At 40.7% G+C, this 19,436-nt stretch overlaps 1 protein-coding gene across 4 annotated transcripts in view; it reads right to left on the reverse strand.

Annotated features, from left to right (window-relative positions):
* Positions 1-18,774, reverse strand: part of LSS (lanosterol synthase) — a 72,393-nt gene extending 53,619 nt beyond the window's left edge. For 2 of the 4 annotated variants that reach the window (XM_081944014.1, XM_081944013.1), the window contains exons 1-5: positions 18,579-18,754; positions 14,445-14,613; positions 11,618-11,756; positions 9,726-9,834; positions 7,180-7,301 (exon numbers count right to left, since the gene is read on the reverse strand). In XM_081944014.1, the coding sequence (XP_081800140.1) occupies positions 7,180-7,301; positions 9,726-9,834; positions 11,618-11,756; positions 14,445-14,613; positions 18,579-18,589 (550 nt within the window). In that variant the 5' untranslated portion in view covers positions 18,590-18,754. Of the gene's footprint in view, positions 1-7,179; positions 7,302-9,725; positions 9,835-11,617; positions 11,757-14,444; positions 14,614-18,426; positions 18,552-18,578 lie in introns of those variants that run through there. The other 2 variants (XM_081944016.1, XM_081944015.1) reach the window with 2 other exon arrangements.
* Between the last annotated feature and the right edge of the window lie 662 nt (positions 18,775-19,436).

Below are 19,436 nucleotides of genomic sequence, written 5' to 3' on the forward strand. Positions count from 1 at the left end.
TCCGTTGCTCCCTCTCCCCCTTTAATACAGTTAAGTTAGAACAATTTATAATAATTAACTATAATAATCTATAATTATGATTCAGTTTATAGCTGTTTATATAATTGTCTATAGAAAATTGAATCAAGGGTTGAATTTAATCAGTGACTTATATAACCTTACTATTGTTAAATATCAGATTTTTTTAAAAAGAGAGAGAGAGAAATAGGAGAAGGGACAGTACTTAGGGAAAGACCTTGTGTGAAAATTGGAAACTTAAGGTATTGTGGAATATTTTTTTCCAAAAGCTAAAGATGGCAAACATATCCATAGTTACCAAAGCTGTAAAGAAAACACTGCCAATGGTAGCCTCTCCAGCAGGGCAGAGGTTAACAAGACTTGCCAAGCAGTGAAAAACCAGGATCTGTACCAACCCTACAAAGCCTACAAGCCTCATTAAACATGATTCAGGAATCTATGGTAAAAACACAAGAATCAATAGTTAATAATCATGATGACATGAAAGGCGATCTAGAGGAAGTGAAAGGTGATTTAGTGGAAGTGAAAAGTGATCTAGGGGAAGTGAAAGATGATATAAAGAAGTTGGATGACAGAATGGAAAAGATACAGGAAACAATAGCTAAAAATGAGCAGAAGATAAAAATGATAAAAGCTAGGACAGAACAAACTGAAAAGAAATTGGAAGAAACAGAAGAAAGACTGACAGCAGTTAACAGAGAGCTCGGGGAGGCAATAGTCCATTTAGAATTAGAACGATCCTCTTTCTATTTAAGATTTCAGAACATAGTAGAGACAAAAGATGAGGATCTACCAAAACTCATGAGTGATCTTCTAGCTGACCAACTGCAAATGGACAAAAGTGAACTAAGGAACAATATTGATGAAATCTATAGAGTGCATGCTAATTATGCACGAAGATATAAGTTTCCCCGTGAAATACACATAAGATTTGCAAAAAAAAAGCTGTCAGAGACGAAATTTACAAAAGAACAAGGGACGAACAGCTTGTCCATAAAGGAAAAGAAGTCATAACCCTTAAACAAATACCAAAGAGAATCAGAGAGCAAAGAAGGAACTACCAATTCCTCTCTACACAACTGATAAAATATAAAATAATGTTTCACTGGTTGATACTGGAAGGCATGTTAATATCTTGGCAAGATAAGAAAATAAGGATTGACACCGAAGAGAAAGCCCGTGAATTCTATGAACACTACATAGAGGGAGAATCAGACAGCAGAGAGGAGTTGGAAACCCAAAGCCAAGAGGAGCAGCTGACGGAGGAAAAAGGACTAGACCAAGATGTGAAAAAGAAGACCGATACAGCAGCCCAGGAAAGAGAAGGAGTGAGGACAAGAAAGCAAAGGGAAACCAAACCAAGTAGAGGAATGAAGGCCATAAACAAGTAACAGGATGGAGGATGAAGTGAAATTAATATCAGTCAATATAAATGGATTAAATTCACCTATAAAAAGAAGACAATTTCTAAGCTCCAAAAACAAAACATGGATATCACATGTCTACAGGAAGTACATATTAAAAAAGGAAATGGTAGTATTCTGGAATCTCCAAAATTAGGAAAATTACATCTGGCCCTGGCTGATACAAAGAAAAGAGGAATTGCAGTATATATAAAGGACTAGCTAAAATCTAAACAGGTATACGCAGATGAAGAGGGAAGAACATTATTAATCGAAGTATCAATAAAACAAAGAAGAGTATTAATTGCAGTCATATATGCACCAAACACGAACCAGAAAGAATACTATAGTAAACTACATAAACAGATCGCAGAACTGGAACTGGATAACATATGTCTACTAGGGGACTTCAATGCAGTGGTAGATCCAAAGAAAGACTATAAAACGGATAATAAAGAAACTATGAAAGGAGAACTCTACCAAATACATTCTTTGAAATGGCCCAAGAACTAAATCTAAAAGGTGTTTGGAGAAAAATCAATCCACAGAAGAGTCAATACACATTCTTTTCAAACCCCCATAATTCATGGTCCAGGATTGACATGGTGTGGATGGATCCAGAAATGGAGAAAGATGTAGAAGAGGTAGAAATAACATCAAACATGTGGGCAGACCATAACACATTAACAATCAAATGGAAAGGAGAAGCAAAAAGGAAAAAGAGATGGACCATGAATCAGAGGGTTGTAAAAGAAAATAATTATGTAGAGTATGTGGAAAAAGAATTAGCATTTTTCTTATAAGAAAACTGGAATGAACAGACAACCATTCAGAACCTATGGGATACAACTAAAGCTTATGTGCAAGGCATTACGATAGCATATACAATAAGAAGAAACAAAGATAAAAAGAAAAGATATACAGAGCTTCAGGAGAAACTGGGCAAATTAGAATATAAACTCCAGAAAAAACCTCAAAACAAAAAAGCCAAAGAAGAAAAAGAAATAATTAAACATAGATTAAACTTAATTACACAAGAAGAAGTGGCCCAGAAAATTAGATCAAGTAGGCAAAATTATTTCGAAAATGCCAATAAACCAGGGAGATGGCTAGCCTATAAACTAAATAAAGAGAAAGAAAAGAAATTAATACAGCAACTAGAGGATGAAAAGGGGTGATACACCACCAATAGGAAGGGAAAAAAAGTATAGCAGTAAGATACTTCCAAGCATTGTACTGCCGAGAGGAAATAGAAGAGGAGGATATTAAAAGATATCTCCAGAGGAGAAATCTTCCAACCCTACCGGAAACAATAAAAGAAACATTAAATGAGAAAATAACGAGGCTAGAATTAAAAAGGGCAATCCAAAAACAAAAAAATAATAAAACTCCGGGCCCAGACGAAATTCCAGTAGAATTTTATAAAGAATTGCAAAAATCATTAGAGAACATATTATTAGAAATGTATAATGAAGTATTAGAACGAGCTAAGACACCAAAATCCTGGATGGAGGCACTAATAACACTAATTCCCAAAGACAATGCTGAAAACAAAAGATCCAAAATTATAGGCCAATCTCGCTGCTAAATGCTGATTATAAAATATTTATGACAATAATGGCAGAAAGAATTAAAAATATATTAAACGGAATCATACACCCAGACCAAAACGGATTTTTACCCAACAGACACATAAAAAACAATATACTAACAATAATGGACATATTAGAATACTACGAGATACATCCAGGAAAACAAACAGCATTGATATTTATTGATGCACGAAAAGCATTTGATAACCTGAATTGGGATTTTCTTATAAATCAATTAGCAGTAATGAACTTCGGAGAGAAATTCATCAGGATGATCAGAGCAATATATTCAAGTCAGAGGGCAAAAATAATACTAAATGGGAAAGCAACAGAGGACTTCAGCATAACCAAAGGGGTAAGACAGGGATGCCCGCTATCCCCCCTGTTATTTATCCTCTCATTAGAGACATTGATATCACAAATCAGCAAAATAAGGACATAAAGGGACTGAAAATTAGAACACAGGCATATAAAGTGCAGGCCTTTGCAGACGATCTTGCGTTTATCATACAGAAACCCCAAGAAACTGGACTAAAACTATTACAGGATATAAATCAATTCAATAAAGTGGCAGGGCTTAAAATAAATAAAGAGAAAACTAAAATATTAACTAAGAATTTAACCAAAAGACAAAATGAAGAACTAGAGGAGAAACTAGGAATTTCGAGGGCCAAGAAAATTAAATATTTGGGAATATGGCTATCGGCAAAATGTATTACACTAAAAGAAGATAATTACAACAAACTGCTAAGACAGATACAAAAAGATTTGGACAATTGGACTAAACTACACATATCACTAATTGGCAGAATCTCAACAATCAAAATGAATATACTACCCAAATTACTCTCAAACAATACTGATTAAATTAGAGAATTTTTTTTTCGAACAACTAAATAAAATGGTATCAAATTTATTTGGTCAGGGAAAAAAACGTGTATTAAATACAAACTTTTACAAGATAGTAGAAAAGAGGCAGCTTTGGACTCCCAGATTGGGAGCTGTTCTGACCCCCCTCCATCCAGTAATGAATGCCAACACAGGCTTAGCTGGATGCCACACTTTAATAAGAGAACTACAATCTTGGTGGCTGAAAGCCCAAACACGAACCCACAGGTAAGAACCTTGGCAGCAACCCAGACTCCAATAGATAAAGATAACAGCTTCTCCAGCATGTTACAAACAGGAATCCAAAACAGTTCAGACCAGACGTACTGCAGATTACTTTAAACAGTTGTGCCCTGCAAGAAATCTCCTCCCAAAATCTCTGTTTATATAAGCTCTTGGGAGGGGCCACGCCCCAACCACCTGAGCTTCATTATCTTTTATGAGCTTGTTTCCAGAGCAGCTGTTGCCTTCGTTTCTCTGCCCGTCTTAATCTGGCATCAGAGACAAACTCCCTCCAGTCTTCCCCACTGCTCCATGCCTCAGGTGCCTCCTGGTGGCCAACCAGCTTCTCTGGTCCCTGCTCTGTGTCTGAACCCTGCCCAGGGTCCTCCACCTCCTCCATAGCTGACTTATAGGGATCGTCGCTATTTGAGTCGCTCAGCAGCTGCAAAGGATCCTGCTGGGTCACCACAGGGAGCTATATTACCAGGCGGCAGCCCTAACATGGCTAAAAGACTGGATCCAATTAAAAAATAAAAGAATCCTTATGCTAGAAGGACACGATCTCCAACTAGGCTGGCATGGCTTCCTCTGGGAGGGAAAGACTAAATCCCATTCCTACTTTCAGAGACATATAATAAGGGATGCTCTGTTTAGGGTCTGGGGAAAAATAAAAAAAACTCACTACCTGAAAATCCCAAGCTGGTTATCAACCATGGAGGCAATGACATATCCATACACTATACACCTTAGTAAAATGGTAAGATATGCAGACCTCTTAGATGAAAAAGGAGAACTAAAATCAGTACAAGATCTGAAAGCACAGGGAATAAATATGGAATGGTGGCCCTACCTACAAATTAAAACAAGATTTTAAAAAGCGGAAACAATACTGAATATATGAGACACAAGTGGAATTAGATAAAATATTACTAGGAATGGTAGGAAAAATGATCACTAGATTATATAATTTTCTTTTAGAATATAAAATGGAGGAAGAGATGGTAAAGGAGACAATGATTAGCTGGGGAAGAAATTTTGGCCATAATATAGAGTTAGAAAAATGGGATAAACTGTGGGAAAGAAATTATAAATTTACGACAGCAGTAGCTTACAAAGAAAATCTCTATATAATGTTTTATAGATGGCATTTGCCTCCAGCGAGATTGGCCAAAATGTACCCAAATTTATCCCCTAATTGTTGGAGATGCAACCACAAGCCTGGAACATTCTATCACATGTGGTGGAAGTGCCCCATCACAAGGAAGTACTGGTGCAAAATTTGGAAGTGGTTAGAAGAAATTACTGAGCGAAAAATAGAACTCAAACCAGAAACATTCTTATTAGGACTGCTGGATAAAAAAATGGACAATCTCAATACATAATCACACACATACTCACTGCAGCCAGGATTGCCATCGCACGAAACTGGAAAAAAATCTATACACCCTCAGATGAAACTACAATCAGGAAAATACTCGAATGCGCAGAAATGGATAAAATGACAATAGAACTAAAAGAAAGAGAAGAATCGGACTTCTATAAAGTATGGAATAAAATGTACAAGTGGCTAGAAAACAGAAGCCAAGACAGAAAATAGAGAATACAAATATATGGATATAAATAATGTAACACTATTTATAGTTATACAATTAACACTATTGTAAGTGTTAATATTATGTTTGTTAAATCATAGGAAAAGGTTATAGTGAGAGGAAGGCAATGCAGAAGGGAGAATTATAAAAGCTAAGAAAGAAAGCTGCTAGAGAAAGCTGTAAAATTATTGTATATTGTTATGTATGTTCTGTGTTTTGTTTTGTCTTATTGTGTTTTTTTCTTTGCTGTGTCTTCCCTACTGTTTTTAAAGATCAAAACATTTAATAAAAAAATATTAAAAAAGGAACAGATCATGAACTGTTCATGTACAGGTTCCAAACTAACCTAAAGCATAAGAACAAAGCCAACTTGTTTCTATGATACAATCTTGAGCATATATCCACCATTTTAAAGAAGAGTGTCAGGAATTGCTTGGAAGCCCTGAACCTAATTTGACAGAGAATCAGAGGAAATGAGGAATAATATCAGAGAAATTGTTAAGAATGACTGTGAAAAAACACTGCCAAAAATAGAATAAAGAACACTAGATGTCAGAATAAGAAGTGGAAATTGCCAAAAAGAAAACAGTAAATATAGGCAAAGATCTCAGGAAGCAACCTAATAAAGAGTTTCAGAAAGCTGTTACAAATGACAAGAAGTAGTATTGACACTAATAAAGACACTGAATTCAATTCAATTCAATTCAATTCAATTCAATTTATTTGTGCTTCTAGACCGCCCCCTCTCCCAGAAGGGACTCGGGGCGGTGTACAGTCCATAGAGAATATCACAAAAATACAATAAAAAATTAAATATGTACAGTTTGGAGGAGGTTAAAATGCAATTAAAAGAACTGTACAAAGCTGAATAAATATAATTTTTTAAAATCCCTAAAACAGACACAACAGATTAAAAAACCCTAAAATAACCAGATAATAATACATTTGCCAGGAGGGACAGTTGTAATTATGCCAGGCCTGCTAATCGGAACAGGTGAGTCTTCAATTTTTGCCGGAAGGAGCGGAGGTCAGAAGTGGTTCTAATGTCGGGGGGGGAGGTCATTCCAGAGGGTTGGGCCCATCACAGAGAAGGCCCTACTCCTTGGTGTCGCCCGTTGGCATTGCCTAGTGGACGGCACCAGGAGAAGTCCCTCCCTGTGTGAGCGAATTGGCCGCAGGGATGTATGTGGGAGGATGCGATCCCGCAAGTAACTAGGTCCCGTGCCATGGAGTGCTTTAAAGATGAAAATAGGAAGACCTGAAGGGCCAGAATAGGGATAAATATTTCTGAAGACACTGTACCAATATGGTCACTAAGAGATGAAATCAACTTAATCCATAAACACATAAACCATAATTTGCAAATATTCTGTAAACAGAGAGTCATTTTTCCAAAGGCATCAAATGATGGTAAAATGAAAAATAAAAGCCACATTTATTTCCAGGCTCCAGCTGGTCATTCACCTTTGCTGTGGAGGTTATTTCGAGCCTTCACTAAATCTGGATCATCAGCGCTGACTCCAAGAATACGCATGGCCGTGTAGTTCAGAGCAGTAGAAAATACCTTAGACAAGTCCTCAATGTGTCTAACAGATAACAAACAATAAAAGTGTTAGGTAGATGTGTTCACACAAGAAAACCCAACTGTTCTTCAAGTTCTGTGAATTTTTAAGAACTGATTAAACCAAAGAAGGCAAAATAAAAGAGCATGGAGTAATTTTATTACAACTTAACTAACAATGACTATATTTTAGAGTTTTATTTTAAATGCATAAAAGAGAAATATAATGCTGCAGATTGAGATTAGGTAGAATTACAGTTTGCTTGCAGAATCAATTCACCAGAAATAGGAAAAATTAATACTGTAATCCCTAAGCATTCAGATGATAAATCAGAGAAGCAAAGCTTAATGAGCACTAGTGATAACAACTCTATGGATTTGTTTCCTATTCATCCAGGATGCCATATAAATATTAGGAGTATGGTGTTATGTGGGCTGTTTTGAGTTTCTTTCTCTCTTCTATTAATTAAACATTCCACCTTCCAGACAATGTGGAAGACAGAAGACAATGTCTTTTAGACAGAAAGTAATTCCTCAACCTCATTTGTGAAAGGAAGCTATTAGCGCATTTTAACAATGCAATAAATCTAAAATTTCTTTCCAAGAAATATAACTATAGGAAGGATAGCTTTAAAAAGAAAACAAAGAAGTCTGGACATTTCAGTATCTATAGCTACCATTAATGTATCTGTTAGAAGAAGCATTGGTAACAACTGCAGGAACCAGCCAGGAGTTCCCAGCCCATAGGTGGGTAGGAAGCATTTTAAAGTAACTCCACCTTAATTGATCTGCTATGAATTTGTCTGGAAGTTATTTTTATAGTTTTCAAGACTACACATTAAACTAGCATTAAGAAGTTTTCCTGAAATTCATATCATTTTCATTTGCTGAGTTTTCAAACTTTGTAAGGTTTAAGAAACATAAATAGGACTAAGCAACAGAATTTCCACCTATTCCAAACAAAGCCACTGTCTGTTCTAAGCCCTCCCTCCCATTCTCACACTTTTTTTCTACCAAAGTCATTCCCTCTGCCTTTATTTTATACTATTTTGGTAATAAAATCCTAGTGATGGAAGGAACCTCAGAAGTCTTCTAGTCCAATCCTCTGCTCAAGGCAATCCTCTCTCAATCTTGACGCTAGAATTACTGGACAGTTATTAAGAAAGTAGTGTTTTATGTAAAGGGAAACCTATGCTTATGTTTGAATTAGTGTAGATTATAACAGGACAAATGTTATTAATAAACACAGATGTGAACTATGTTGGACCCCCAAATTAATAAAAATTAGTCAACATGACCAAAGACATATATAAGATACAAAACAAAATAAGCTAGAGGCCATTGCAATAGCAGATAAATTGGATAAAACAAAGTACTGGCAGCAAAGGAAATAAGGGATAAAAAGCACAGATTATGCACAAACTTTTTTGGTTCAAGTTGATGTTTTGTATATTTCCTAGAGATAGAAAAATGTTAGAAATAACTATACAGGTAATTCTCAACTAACAACCATTTGTTTAGTAATTGCTAAAAGTTACAGAAGAACTGAAAAAAATGACTTATAACCATTTTTCACACTTATGACTGTTGCAGCTCCCCCCCCTCTCTATCCCTCTACCTACCTACCACAGCTTCCCTGTGGTCACATGATCAAAATTCAGATGCTTGGCAACTGACTTATAGTTATGGTTGCAGTATGCCAGGCTCACCCTTTGTGACCTTCTGACAAGCAAAGTTAATGGGGAACCCTTTGTGACCTTCTGACAAGCAAAGTTAATGGGGAAGCCAAATTCACTTAACAACCATGTTACTAACTTAACAATTGCAGTGATTCACTTAACAACTATGGCAGGAGAGATAATAAAATAGGGCAAAATTCACTTAACAAATGTGTTACATAAGACTGAGAAAGATTCTCCAAGGCTTTATAAAATATTTCACTGCAATAGTAGATTTTTGCAAGATACCAAATTTCTACTACCCTTTAAAAATGCAAAGTAATTGTAGATTTCTTACTGGTTTCTTAAGGCACTAAACACTCTTGGCCAATTCCTGAAACAGGTACCATCTTCTCATTAGGAATCCCAACCATTTGCTCCTGAAGTAATTGGCTAGGCATTGATGCCCATCAGCAATAAGAGCTTTTGCTTTTTTATGCCTTTGGTTCAAACATGTATGATATGCCACTGTGTAATATGCTTATGAATTCACACTGCCCACACCAAGAACGGCATATCAGTCCCTTCTGAACCAGGATGGCATTTGCCAGCTGGAAAAGGGGTGACTGTCAGATACTTACAACTGAAAAAAAAGATTCTGGGACATCTCTTTTTAGGTTGAGGAGAACTGAAATGTTGCTAGTGCTGCTGCCACCACCACTACCCCGATAATGAAATAGCAGAAAGTTGCAAAAGTCCTTCTGAAGCAACGGCTTTTAAGCTTTACTCACAGGCCCCATCCTCCATCTGGGAGTTGCACTGAACGCAAGTAACGCACCATCTCCTTCCTACTTTCTTCTGGGAGTGGAATCTTAGCAACATGGCATACAATCAGAAGTCCTGTTGGAAGAAGACCAGAAGGTAGAAAATGCAGTTAAGGCTGGAAAGCCTTTTCAGGCAGCAACAACAAGCTGTTGAAATAATGAATGGTCTCTGAGCTTCTGCTGAAATCCAATGAACTTAGCCTTAAAAGATTCCAAGAGGCCTGGAGACAGACCTGTCTTTTAAACTCATCACCCTCATGAGCCAATTTGTTCTAGCTGTCTATTCCTTTCATACTATTAGTCAATAATTGGTAGCATGTAGAGAAACATTTACCATATTTTTCAGAGTATAAGACACACTTTTTTTCCTCAAAAAAGAGGCTGAAAATCTGGGTGCGTCTTATACATCGAATACAGCATTTTTTTTTGCCTCCTGAAGCCCCACCCCTTCACCAAAATGGCAGTGCATGCCATTATGGAGGCTTTCAGAGATCCTGGGGGCTGGGAAGGGCAGAAATAAGCAAAAAATGGGCCGTTTTTGCCCCCCCCCCAGTAGTACTCTATAAGCCTCCATAAGCATTTTTTTTGACAAAAAATGGGCCCATTTTTGTGGAAAATGGGCCATTATTTGCTCATCCCCCCCCCCAGCCCCTCCAGGAGCACTCTGCAAGCCCTCCCAAGGCTATTCGTGCCTTTTATTTGAAAGAAAATGGGCCCGTTTTCACAAAAAATGGGCCGTTTTTGGGATGTTTGCATAGTGCAAAAACTTTTTTTCCCTTTTGGAAAGCTCTTTAACTAATTGATGAGAATTACATTGATCAAGTGCTGTGCCAGCAGAAACAAGTCTTAGGTGCTGCAGATTGTCAGTGATTTCCTTCTCCAGAACATGGATAAATACATCTGGAAACATCTACCTACCTATTCTCTCTCCCTGTCTACCTACTGTATTTCTCGCTCACTCTCTATTCCTCTATCTACCTACCTTCCTACCTACTCTCTCTCTCCCTACCTATCTACTGTATTTCTCTCTCTCTCTCTATTTCTCTCTCTCTATCCCTATACCTACCTACCTACACTCACTCTCTCTCCCCCTACCTGCCTACTGTATTTCTCTATCCCTCTCTCTCTCTCTATTTCTCTCTCTCTATCCCTTTATCTACCTACCTACCTACACTCTCTATCCCTACCTACTTACTGTATTTCTCCCTCCCTCTCTCTATCCCTCTACCTACCTACCCTCTCTCCCTACCTACCTACTGTATTTCTCTCTCCCTATTTCTCTCTCTCTATCCCTCTCCCTCCCTACCTACCCACACTTTCTCTCTCTACCTACCTACAGTATTTCTCCCTCCCTCCCTCTCTCTCTATCCCTCTATCTACTTACCTACCTATTCTCTCTCTCCCTACCTATCTACTGTATTTCTATATTTCTCTCTATCCTTCTACTTACCTACCTACACACACACTCTCTCTCTTCCTACCTACCTACTGTATTTCTCGCTCTCGCTCTCCCTTTATCTACCTACCTACCTACCTACCTACCTACCTACCTACCTACCTACCTACCTACCTATTATCTCTCTCTCCTTACCTACTTACTGTATTTCTCTCTCTTTCTCTCCCTCTCTGTCCCTCTATCTACCTACCTACTTTTTTAAAAAATTTGCATCTTCAAAACCTTGGTGCGTCTTATACTCTTGTGCGTCTTATACTCTGAAAAATATGGTAATTAATTCTGAAGTAGCTTCAACCAATATAGCTTAGCAGATTTTTTTGCCTTGGATACAAAACACTGATCATCTGACCAATGCATGACCATCTCTGAGAAAAAGCTATTGGGACCTTTGTTGTAATAATACCTGGCAACAGAAAGAGAGGTCCTCCATAATCCTCAGCCCAATGACCATCCTCTGCTTGTAGGCCTGCAAAAAATTTCATCCCATTTAGCGCTGCCTCTTCTGCAGTACAGGCTGTAGGCAAGATTGGGAAGACTTTAGTCTGCAAAGTAGAAAGAATAAAGTAATATAAATGACCAGACTGTAGGTCCATAAAAGTCTAAAGAGAACTGGCATATGTATAAAGATGTTTACTGAAGTCTCCTGCTTTATTCAAGCAGTACAACGTATGGAGGGGCACTTAGCTGCTCTCTCTCCCTGATTCTGGTACAACAGAAAGGATAGCAACTGACCTTGGATTTGCTCCCTAGGCAAACCAAAAACAGTTCTCAGATACCAGCCAGAAAAGATTCATAGTGAATTTGTTTACTTGTTCTTTGTTTATTATTTTTTACAAATGATTAAACATATTCAGAACACCTTCCTCCTCCTATTTTCCCCACAACAACCCTGTGAGGTGAGTTGGGTGGAGAGAGAATGCTTGGCTCGAGGTCATCCAGTAGGCTTTAATGGCTAATGCAGGACTAGAACTCAGTTTCACACTTTCTAGCCTGATGCCTTAAGCACTAGACCAGTGGTGGGCAACCTTTTTTTTCAACTGAGCCAAATCTCGCCAAAACCACGATTGAAATTTATTTTGAGAGCCACATTTTTAAAACCGAAAATACATAGGATGGTACACTGTTTTTAGTTTCAATAAACTCTGGCATTTGAAGCACGCAAGTCTTAAAGCTGTCAAGTTGCAAGACCCTTGCACCCTTAACCCTTTAGAAAAAAAATACCAGGGGTCTTCAAACCTGACAGCTTTAAGACTTGTAGACTTCAACTCCCAGAATTCCTCCTCCAGTCATGTTGGCTCAGGAACTCTGGCATTGAAGCATGCAAGTCTTAAAGCTGTCAAGTTGCAAGACCCTTGCACCCCTAACCCTTTAGAAAAAAAACAACCCAGGGGTCTTCAAACCTGACAGCTTTAAGACTTGTGGACTTCAACTCCCAGAATTCCTCCTCCAGTCATGTTGGCTCAGGAACTCTGGCATTGAAGCATGCAAGTCTTAAAGCTGTCAAGTTGCAAGACCCTTGCACCCCTAACCCTTTAGAAAAAAAAAACCCAGGGGTCTTCAAACCTGACAGCTTTAAGACTTGTGGACTTCAACTCCCAGAATTCCTCCTCCAGTCATGTTGGCTCAGGAACTCTGGCATTGAAGCATGCAAGTCTTAAAGCTGTCAAGTTGCAAGACCCTCGCACCCCCAACCCTTTAGAAAAAAAAAACCAGGGTCTTCAAACCTGAGAGCTTGAAGACTTGTGGACTTCAACTCCCAGAATTCTGAGAATTGAAGTCCACCAAGGGCATCAATCATATTAGCCCAGGGATCTGCAAAATTGGCTCTTAAGACTGGTGGACTTCAACTCCCAGAATTCTGAGAATTGAAGTCCACCAGTCTTAAAACAGCCAACTTTGCAGACCTCTGTGTTAGCCCAAAGCCTGGCGCTGGGCGGGCCTTGCTCCCCCATTGGTGGAGCCCCAAGAAGCGAGGAGGGAGAAAAAGAGACGGAGGCCAAGGAGCTTCCCCCCCGCCCCCTCCCAGCAAAAATCTAACAGGGGAGCCGCGCGGGCAGTAGCAAATTAGCCGATCACGCCGCGTGGGCAGTAGCAAATTAACAGATCACGCGGCGTGATCGGCTAATTTGCTACTGCCTGCCCGGCTCCCCGGTTAGATTTTTGTTGGGAGGGGGCGGGGGGGAAGCTCCTTAGCCTCCGTTTCTTTTTCTGCCTCCTCACTTCTCGTCCCCGCCCGACTTCAGGATCCTCCCTAATCATTGTGGGTCGAAAAGAAAAAAGGGAAAGGGGCGCTTGTTTTGAAGTGCCCGAGAGGAGGGAGGGGAGCGGGCGCCCGGCACACAGAAGAGCCGCATTAAAATGTGTAAAGAGCCGCATGTGGCTCGCGAGCCGCGGCTTCCCGACCACTGCACTAGACCAATCCTACTGTACGATAAACCACAGGTTATCTAGCCCTGCTTTCATCTAATCTACTGTTTTATGGAACCAGCCAGTATCTGTATGCTTCCTAAAGGGTAGTAAACTCTTTCATCTTGTGAGAATCTGCTGAGTATTGCTTCTGGACCCAGATCCAACACACTGATGCATGAAACACTAAAAGATACTGGTAAGAGAAATATATAGAATATGAGCCATCTTCAAACACTTTCTTGTATATACTGGGAAGTAATAGTTCTAATTACAGAAGATTAAAAGTTGAAGTCTGCCGTTTAAGTCATGTATTTCAGATGGTATCTTTCTAAAAAGAGAGCTGTAGATTGCTTTTGCATCCTTTCCCCAATTTACAGAGGGCCAGCACTGACATGTGTACATAGACCACCTGAATCCATCACATCTTATTACAGTTTTGTCCTTTCAGAGGTTTTTGCCAAGCAATTCAGTTTCACCATATTTGCCCCTTTTCCAAAAGAAATTAAGTAATAACAGACAAGCTCCCCAGAAATATGGAGCGCTCACCCACCATTACCATTTTCCCTTTTGCAAAGACAATGTGCGTCATGGGACAATTCCTGGATACTCATGTTAACAGTAGAGCTCCACAGATCTTCACAGTGCCTCACATGACCCAAAGATGCACTGTGAATTTGCTCTCTTCCATGTCTGCTAGAGCACAGAAATATTTTGCAACAGACAAGCTGGCCTGCTTCCTAAACTTAAAAAAAATTGCTGAGAGTTTTGCAAGCTGCCCATCCCCCTCCTATCTCATATTCACAACAGCATCAGTCACTTACTGTGTCCAGCCCTAGAGAATGAGCCTCCAGTGCAGTCTGCTCCCGCTCCACACCCTCGCCATCTGCTAGATATCGCCACTGCTGCCGACCTTCTTCATTACTCAAACGCCAGCGGGTTAAGTCTGTGGCTGGTTCTGTCTTATATGGGCCTCCTCTTTTCCGTAAATATCTAACAGGAGTGAAAAGCAAAAGAGAGACCTCAGGTAAAGCCTTCATCCTAGCATTGCAAATGAAAAATGTCCAAGCATTAGGATCCAAGCAGTGTCTGAAGCTTGTTTTTTAGGATTCCAGCTTAAAACTAAACTATGAAATAACTGTGGATAAAATAAAACTAGCTACAGCCACATGTAATAGAAAATGTAAAGAAATAAACCCATTGGATAAGTAAAACAGAACAATTAATCAGTAGAACAGCTTGCCTCCAGAAGTTATGAATGCTCCAACAGTGGTAATTTTTACGAAAAAACTGGACAATCATTTACCGTATTTTTCGCCCTATAAGACGCTCCGGAATATAAGACGCACCCAATTTTAAAGGAGGAAAATCTAGAAAAAAAAGATTCTGAACCAAATACTGTAGTAAAATATTTTATATCAACTGTATAAAGTTAACAGCAGTTTAAGAACAATTTTATGTCCCCCATTTTTAGATTACCCAGGCAATGTTCCCTCTAATTTTTTTTCAGTGTGAGCAGAAAAGTATAGTATTTGAGCGGCACATTTTTATGCCTGAGCAGCACCTGAATTTTTTTCACAGGCGTCACCTAAGACAACAACAAAATCAGTATTATTTGAAACTCAAAGTTATGTTTATTCAAGGTACCCGCTTAATTAAAAGTGTTATATAGTATCACTTAACAACGCTCCTCCTTAGTAACCAAAATGTTGGGTCAGGAACTCTGGCATTGAAGCATGCAAGTCTTAAAGCTGTCAAGTTGCAAGACCCTTGCACCCCTAACCCTTTAGAAAAAAAAACCCAGGGGTCTTCAAACCTGACAGCTTTAAGACTTGTGGACTTCAACTCCCAGAATTCCTCCTCCAGTCATGTTGCAGCGATGTCATCTGCGTGGATCTGCTCCATCTTCGGTTTTTTTCACAGGGGGCAGGGCTGCTGCTGAAGATGCCGACGACGAGCCCCTGCCAGAGTAACAGCTGCCTCCTCCTCCTCCTCCTCCACCACATTTGGAGTGAAGCCGCCAAAGCTCCCACTGGCGCCCCCACCCGTGGCAGCGGCGGCGGGGCGTCCCCCTCCACTCGGAGCATCTGAGCTGGGCACCGCGTTACCCTGCTGCCCCCCCTCCTCCGCCGTGCTTTTGAGAAGCCATGAGGCTTTTTTTCCCCCTGCTGCCCTCCGCCACCTTCCTACTGGCTCCCGCGGCTCCTGGCTCCTCAAAAGCACAGCAGAGGAGGAGGGGGCAGGGGTAACGGGGCTCAGCTCAGATGCTCCGAACAGAGGGGGAGGCGCTGCTGCCGCTGCCACGGGCGGGAAGGCGGTGGAGGGCAGCAGGGGGAAAAAGCCTCATGGCTCCTCAAAAGCACAGCAGAGGAGGAGGGGGCAGGGGTAACGGGGCTCAGCTCAGATGCTCCGAACAGAGGGGGAGGCACTGCTGCCGCTGCCACGGGCAGGAAGGCGGTGGAGGGCAGCAGGGGGGAAAAGCCTCATGGCTCCTCAAAAGCACAGCAGAGGAGGGGGCAGGGGTAACGGGGCTCAGCTCAGATGCTCCGAACAGAGGGGGAGGCACTGCTGCCGCTGCCACGGGCAGGAAGGCGGTGGAGGGCAGCAGGGGGAAAAAAGCCTCATGGCTCCTCAAAAGCACAGCAGAGGAGGAGGGGGCAGCAGGATAACGCGGTGCCCAGCTCAGATGCTCCGAGTGGAGGGGGACGCGCCACCGCCGCTGCCATGGGTGGGGGCGCCAGCAGGAGCTTTGGCGGCTTCACTCCAAATGTGGTGGAGGAGGAGGAGGAGGAGGCAGCTGTTATTCTGGCAGGGGCTCATCGTCGTCGGGAGCTTTGGTGGGAGCTTTGGCAGCTTCACTTCTCACTGTCAGGAAATCTGCCGCAGCGTCGGGCAGCAAATGTGGTGCTGTTAGAGGAGGAGGAGGCGGCAGCAGATATTCCAGTAGCGGCAGGGGCTTTGAGGGTTTATTTTAGCCGCAGCGCCGGGCGCAAGCAGCTAGGATTGGCCGCCCACAAAGGACCTCCCCGGGCTTGCTTTGCTGAACTAGAGTCAGTCACCCCGCGCTCACCAAAACAAGTCCGGGGAGGTCCTTTGCGGGCGGCCAGTTCTAGCCGTCTGCAAAGGACCTCCCCAGCCTCCGGCGCCTGTGACAGTACAAAACACCGCGCGGCATTTGGAAACTGCCGCGCGGTGTTTTGTTGCCGCGCACCTTAGAGGGAACAGTGGACCCAGGTGGCTACATTCGGCTTATAAGACGCACTCAGATTTTCACCCTCTTTTTGGGAGTAAAAAAGTGCGTCTTGTAGGGCGAAAAATACGGTATCTAAAATGGTATAGGATTTCCTGCCTGAGCACTAGAATACCTCCAAGGTCCCTTCCAATTTTCTGTTAGTCTATATCTGTTTAAATGTGTAATCTCAAAATCCAATGAAAAATTAAATCAGGAAATAAAACCTCTACTGCTTCTCCCTGCATGCTTCCAATGTGAAGCTGCTTGGCTTGTGGATGGGTTCAGCTCCATTCCTGCTTCTCAGCATTTGCATCCCTTCTATTAATCATACCATGATATGCAAACAGCCAATTATGGGCTATTCATCCAATGGTAATTCAATGTGCCTTAGCTTAGTTCAATATTTATATAGGTAGTCCTCAATTTACAACAGTTCATTTATTGTCCCAAGGTCATATGATCATGTTTTGCAACCTTCTGACAAACAAAATCAATAGGGAAGCCACAACCAGTTAACAACCAGGTTATTGACTTATCAGCTTCAGTGATTCACTTAACAACTGGTCATAGAATGGGGCAAAATTCACTTAACAAATGACTCACTTAACAACAGAAATTTTGGTCTCAATTGTGGTTGTAATTTGCGGACTATTGTACTCAGCCAATATTCTTAAACTGTGAAGGATAAAAATGCACCAGTAATTACTTGCACACCTTCTGATGGTGTGATACTGGGGATTGTGTCAATTTCAACAGATGCTGTGGGAAAAGTTACAATGTTTTAATTTAATTTAAAAGGGCTTCTATTTTTGGACAAAGTTCTAGATCCTTCAAGTAGATGAACCAAAGAAACATCTCTGTTGACATCAAATTCCCCTCAAACGGCTTTTCTCTGGGACTGCCATTTAAAGAGCTACATTGGTGACCTTTTTACATGTTTGGGAATGATTTGCTTTCCAATAGCTGAGAATATATGAGAATAATGTTAAAGTGTTGGGTTCTTGATGTTTTCTGAGCTCAGAGTACCAAGAATCCAGGCTCCAAGCCGATGTGCTGCAGGCATTCTTACCAAACCAGCCTTTTTACATCAGCCTTCTTTGGTCACTAACTCCCTCGGCACCTCTATTTTAATGGATTATTTTTACCATGTATCTTTTTATTCTGCCATTTATATGGGATTTGTCAATTTTACTATGTTTAATCTAGAAAAGGTTTATGGCTATTGCAACCAATTCAATATTTTCTATGATATACTAGTGAAATATAATACAGAACAAGAAGATGATGTATAAAAATACAAGAATGAGTTTGATGACTAGATTATATGAAATATTATCAAAATTAACTTTTTTGTGTGAAACGAAAGGACAACCAAACCACAAACAGCCTCTTTATGATTTAAATTGTTTAACAGAGAAAGAGCACATAGCAATAATTTATGTATCACATCATATATGCATAGTACAAATATCTGTTTTTAATCATTCCCATTTGTTAAAAAATTAACGGGTAGATGATCACAGAAGATTCAAATCCCTTCTCAGACCATGGGAAAATGTGTCATTTTTAATTACCAATTACGTCCTGGACTTTTCATTCCTTTCTTTCTTTCTTTCTTTTGCGTCGCCATAAGTAAAGCATCCTAGTGATTTTTTCAAACAAAGCTAAAAAACGACCAGGAAGCTCTGGAAGAATCTTAAAATAGGAGAGATGCCAAAATACTCACGTCCCATCCATCCTGTCACTCTGAGCTAAGGTTGAAGCCGGCAGGCAGTAGCATAAGGACCGGCATAAAATAAAGTGCAGCCAAGGCTGGACTTATCACACACCTCACAGCTCGACTGTTTCAGCGGCACGCTGGGATATGAAGTCTTTTGTGTAAATCGTGGCCCAAAGCAGTTCCTTCTTGAGGACTACAATTCCCAAGAAGCTATTGGAAACATCCGATCTGAACTGATATAAGCCCATGAAAGTGTGAGCCAATCACGAGAGTTTAAGTACAATTGAAGGCGGAGTCAGTTTCCAAGTAAAGCTTGCTGTTGGTCTCGACGCTGCAGGAAAGGAGAAACCTTTGCAGGGCGTAGTAACAGAAAAATGAGTTATTGGCTGTGGAACAGTAACAGGCGCTGGTAGCTTTAATGGAGCAAGCGAGAGGATCCAAAGAAATGCAGGGACTCAGCAAGTCAAATTCCGGCGCTTTCACCATTGAAAATTTAAGGCCGAGGCCACGGAGGAGCGCCAGCCCTTCCGCGCTTTGCTCTGGTTTTCCTCCTTGGAGCTTAAATGTGGCCTGCTGCAGAGCTTCCATTTGAAGAAAGCGAGTCTGGCTCAGATCAGTGACAACAAAATGGGGATGGGAAGAAAGCCGCGAAGAGCACAGAAGGGATGCTTCTACATTAAGAAGTACAAAAATCATGTTTTGGGGCTACAGCCCTTTGCAGTGTAGGAAGTTATCACCTAGCCCTCTCCCAGAAAAATGAAATATCCTAGGAAATATTGATAAGGCAGAATATTATATTTTCCTGGATGTGAAAAAGGGAGAAACACATTTTAAACACAAAGTAAATTCCTGCAGCTTCCTGCC

The sequence above is a fragment of the Natrix helvetica genome, assembly GCF_964273705.1.
Source record: "Natrix helvetica genome assembly, chromosome: 2".
NCBI classification, from domain to species: Eukaryota; Metazoa; Chordata; class Lepidosauria; order Squamata; family Natricidae; genus Natrix; species Natrix helvetica.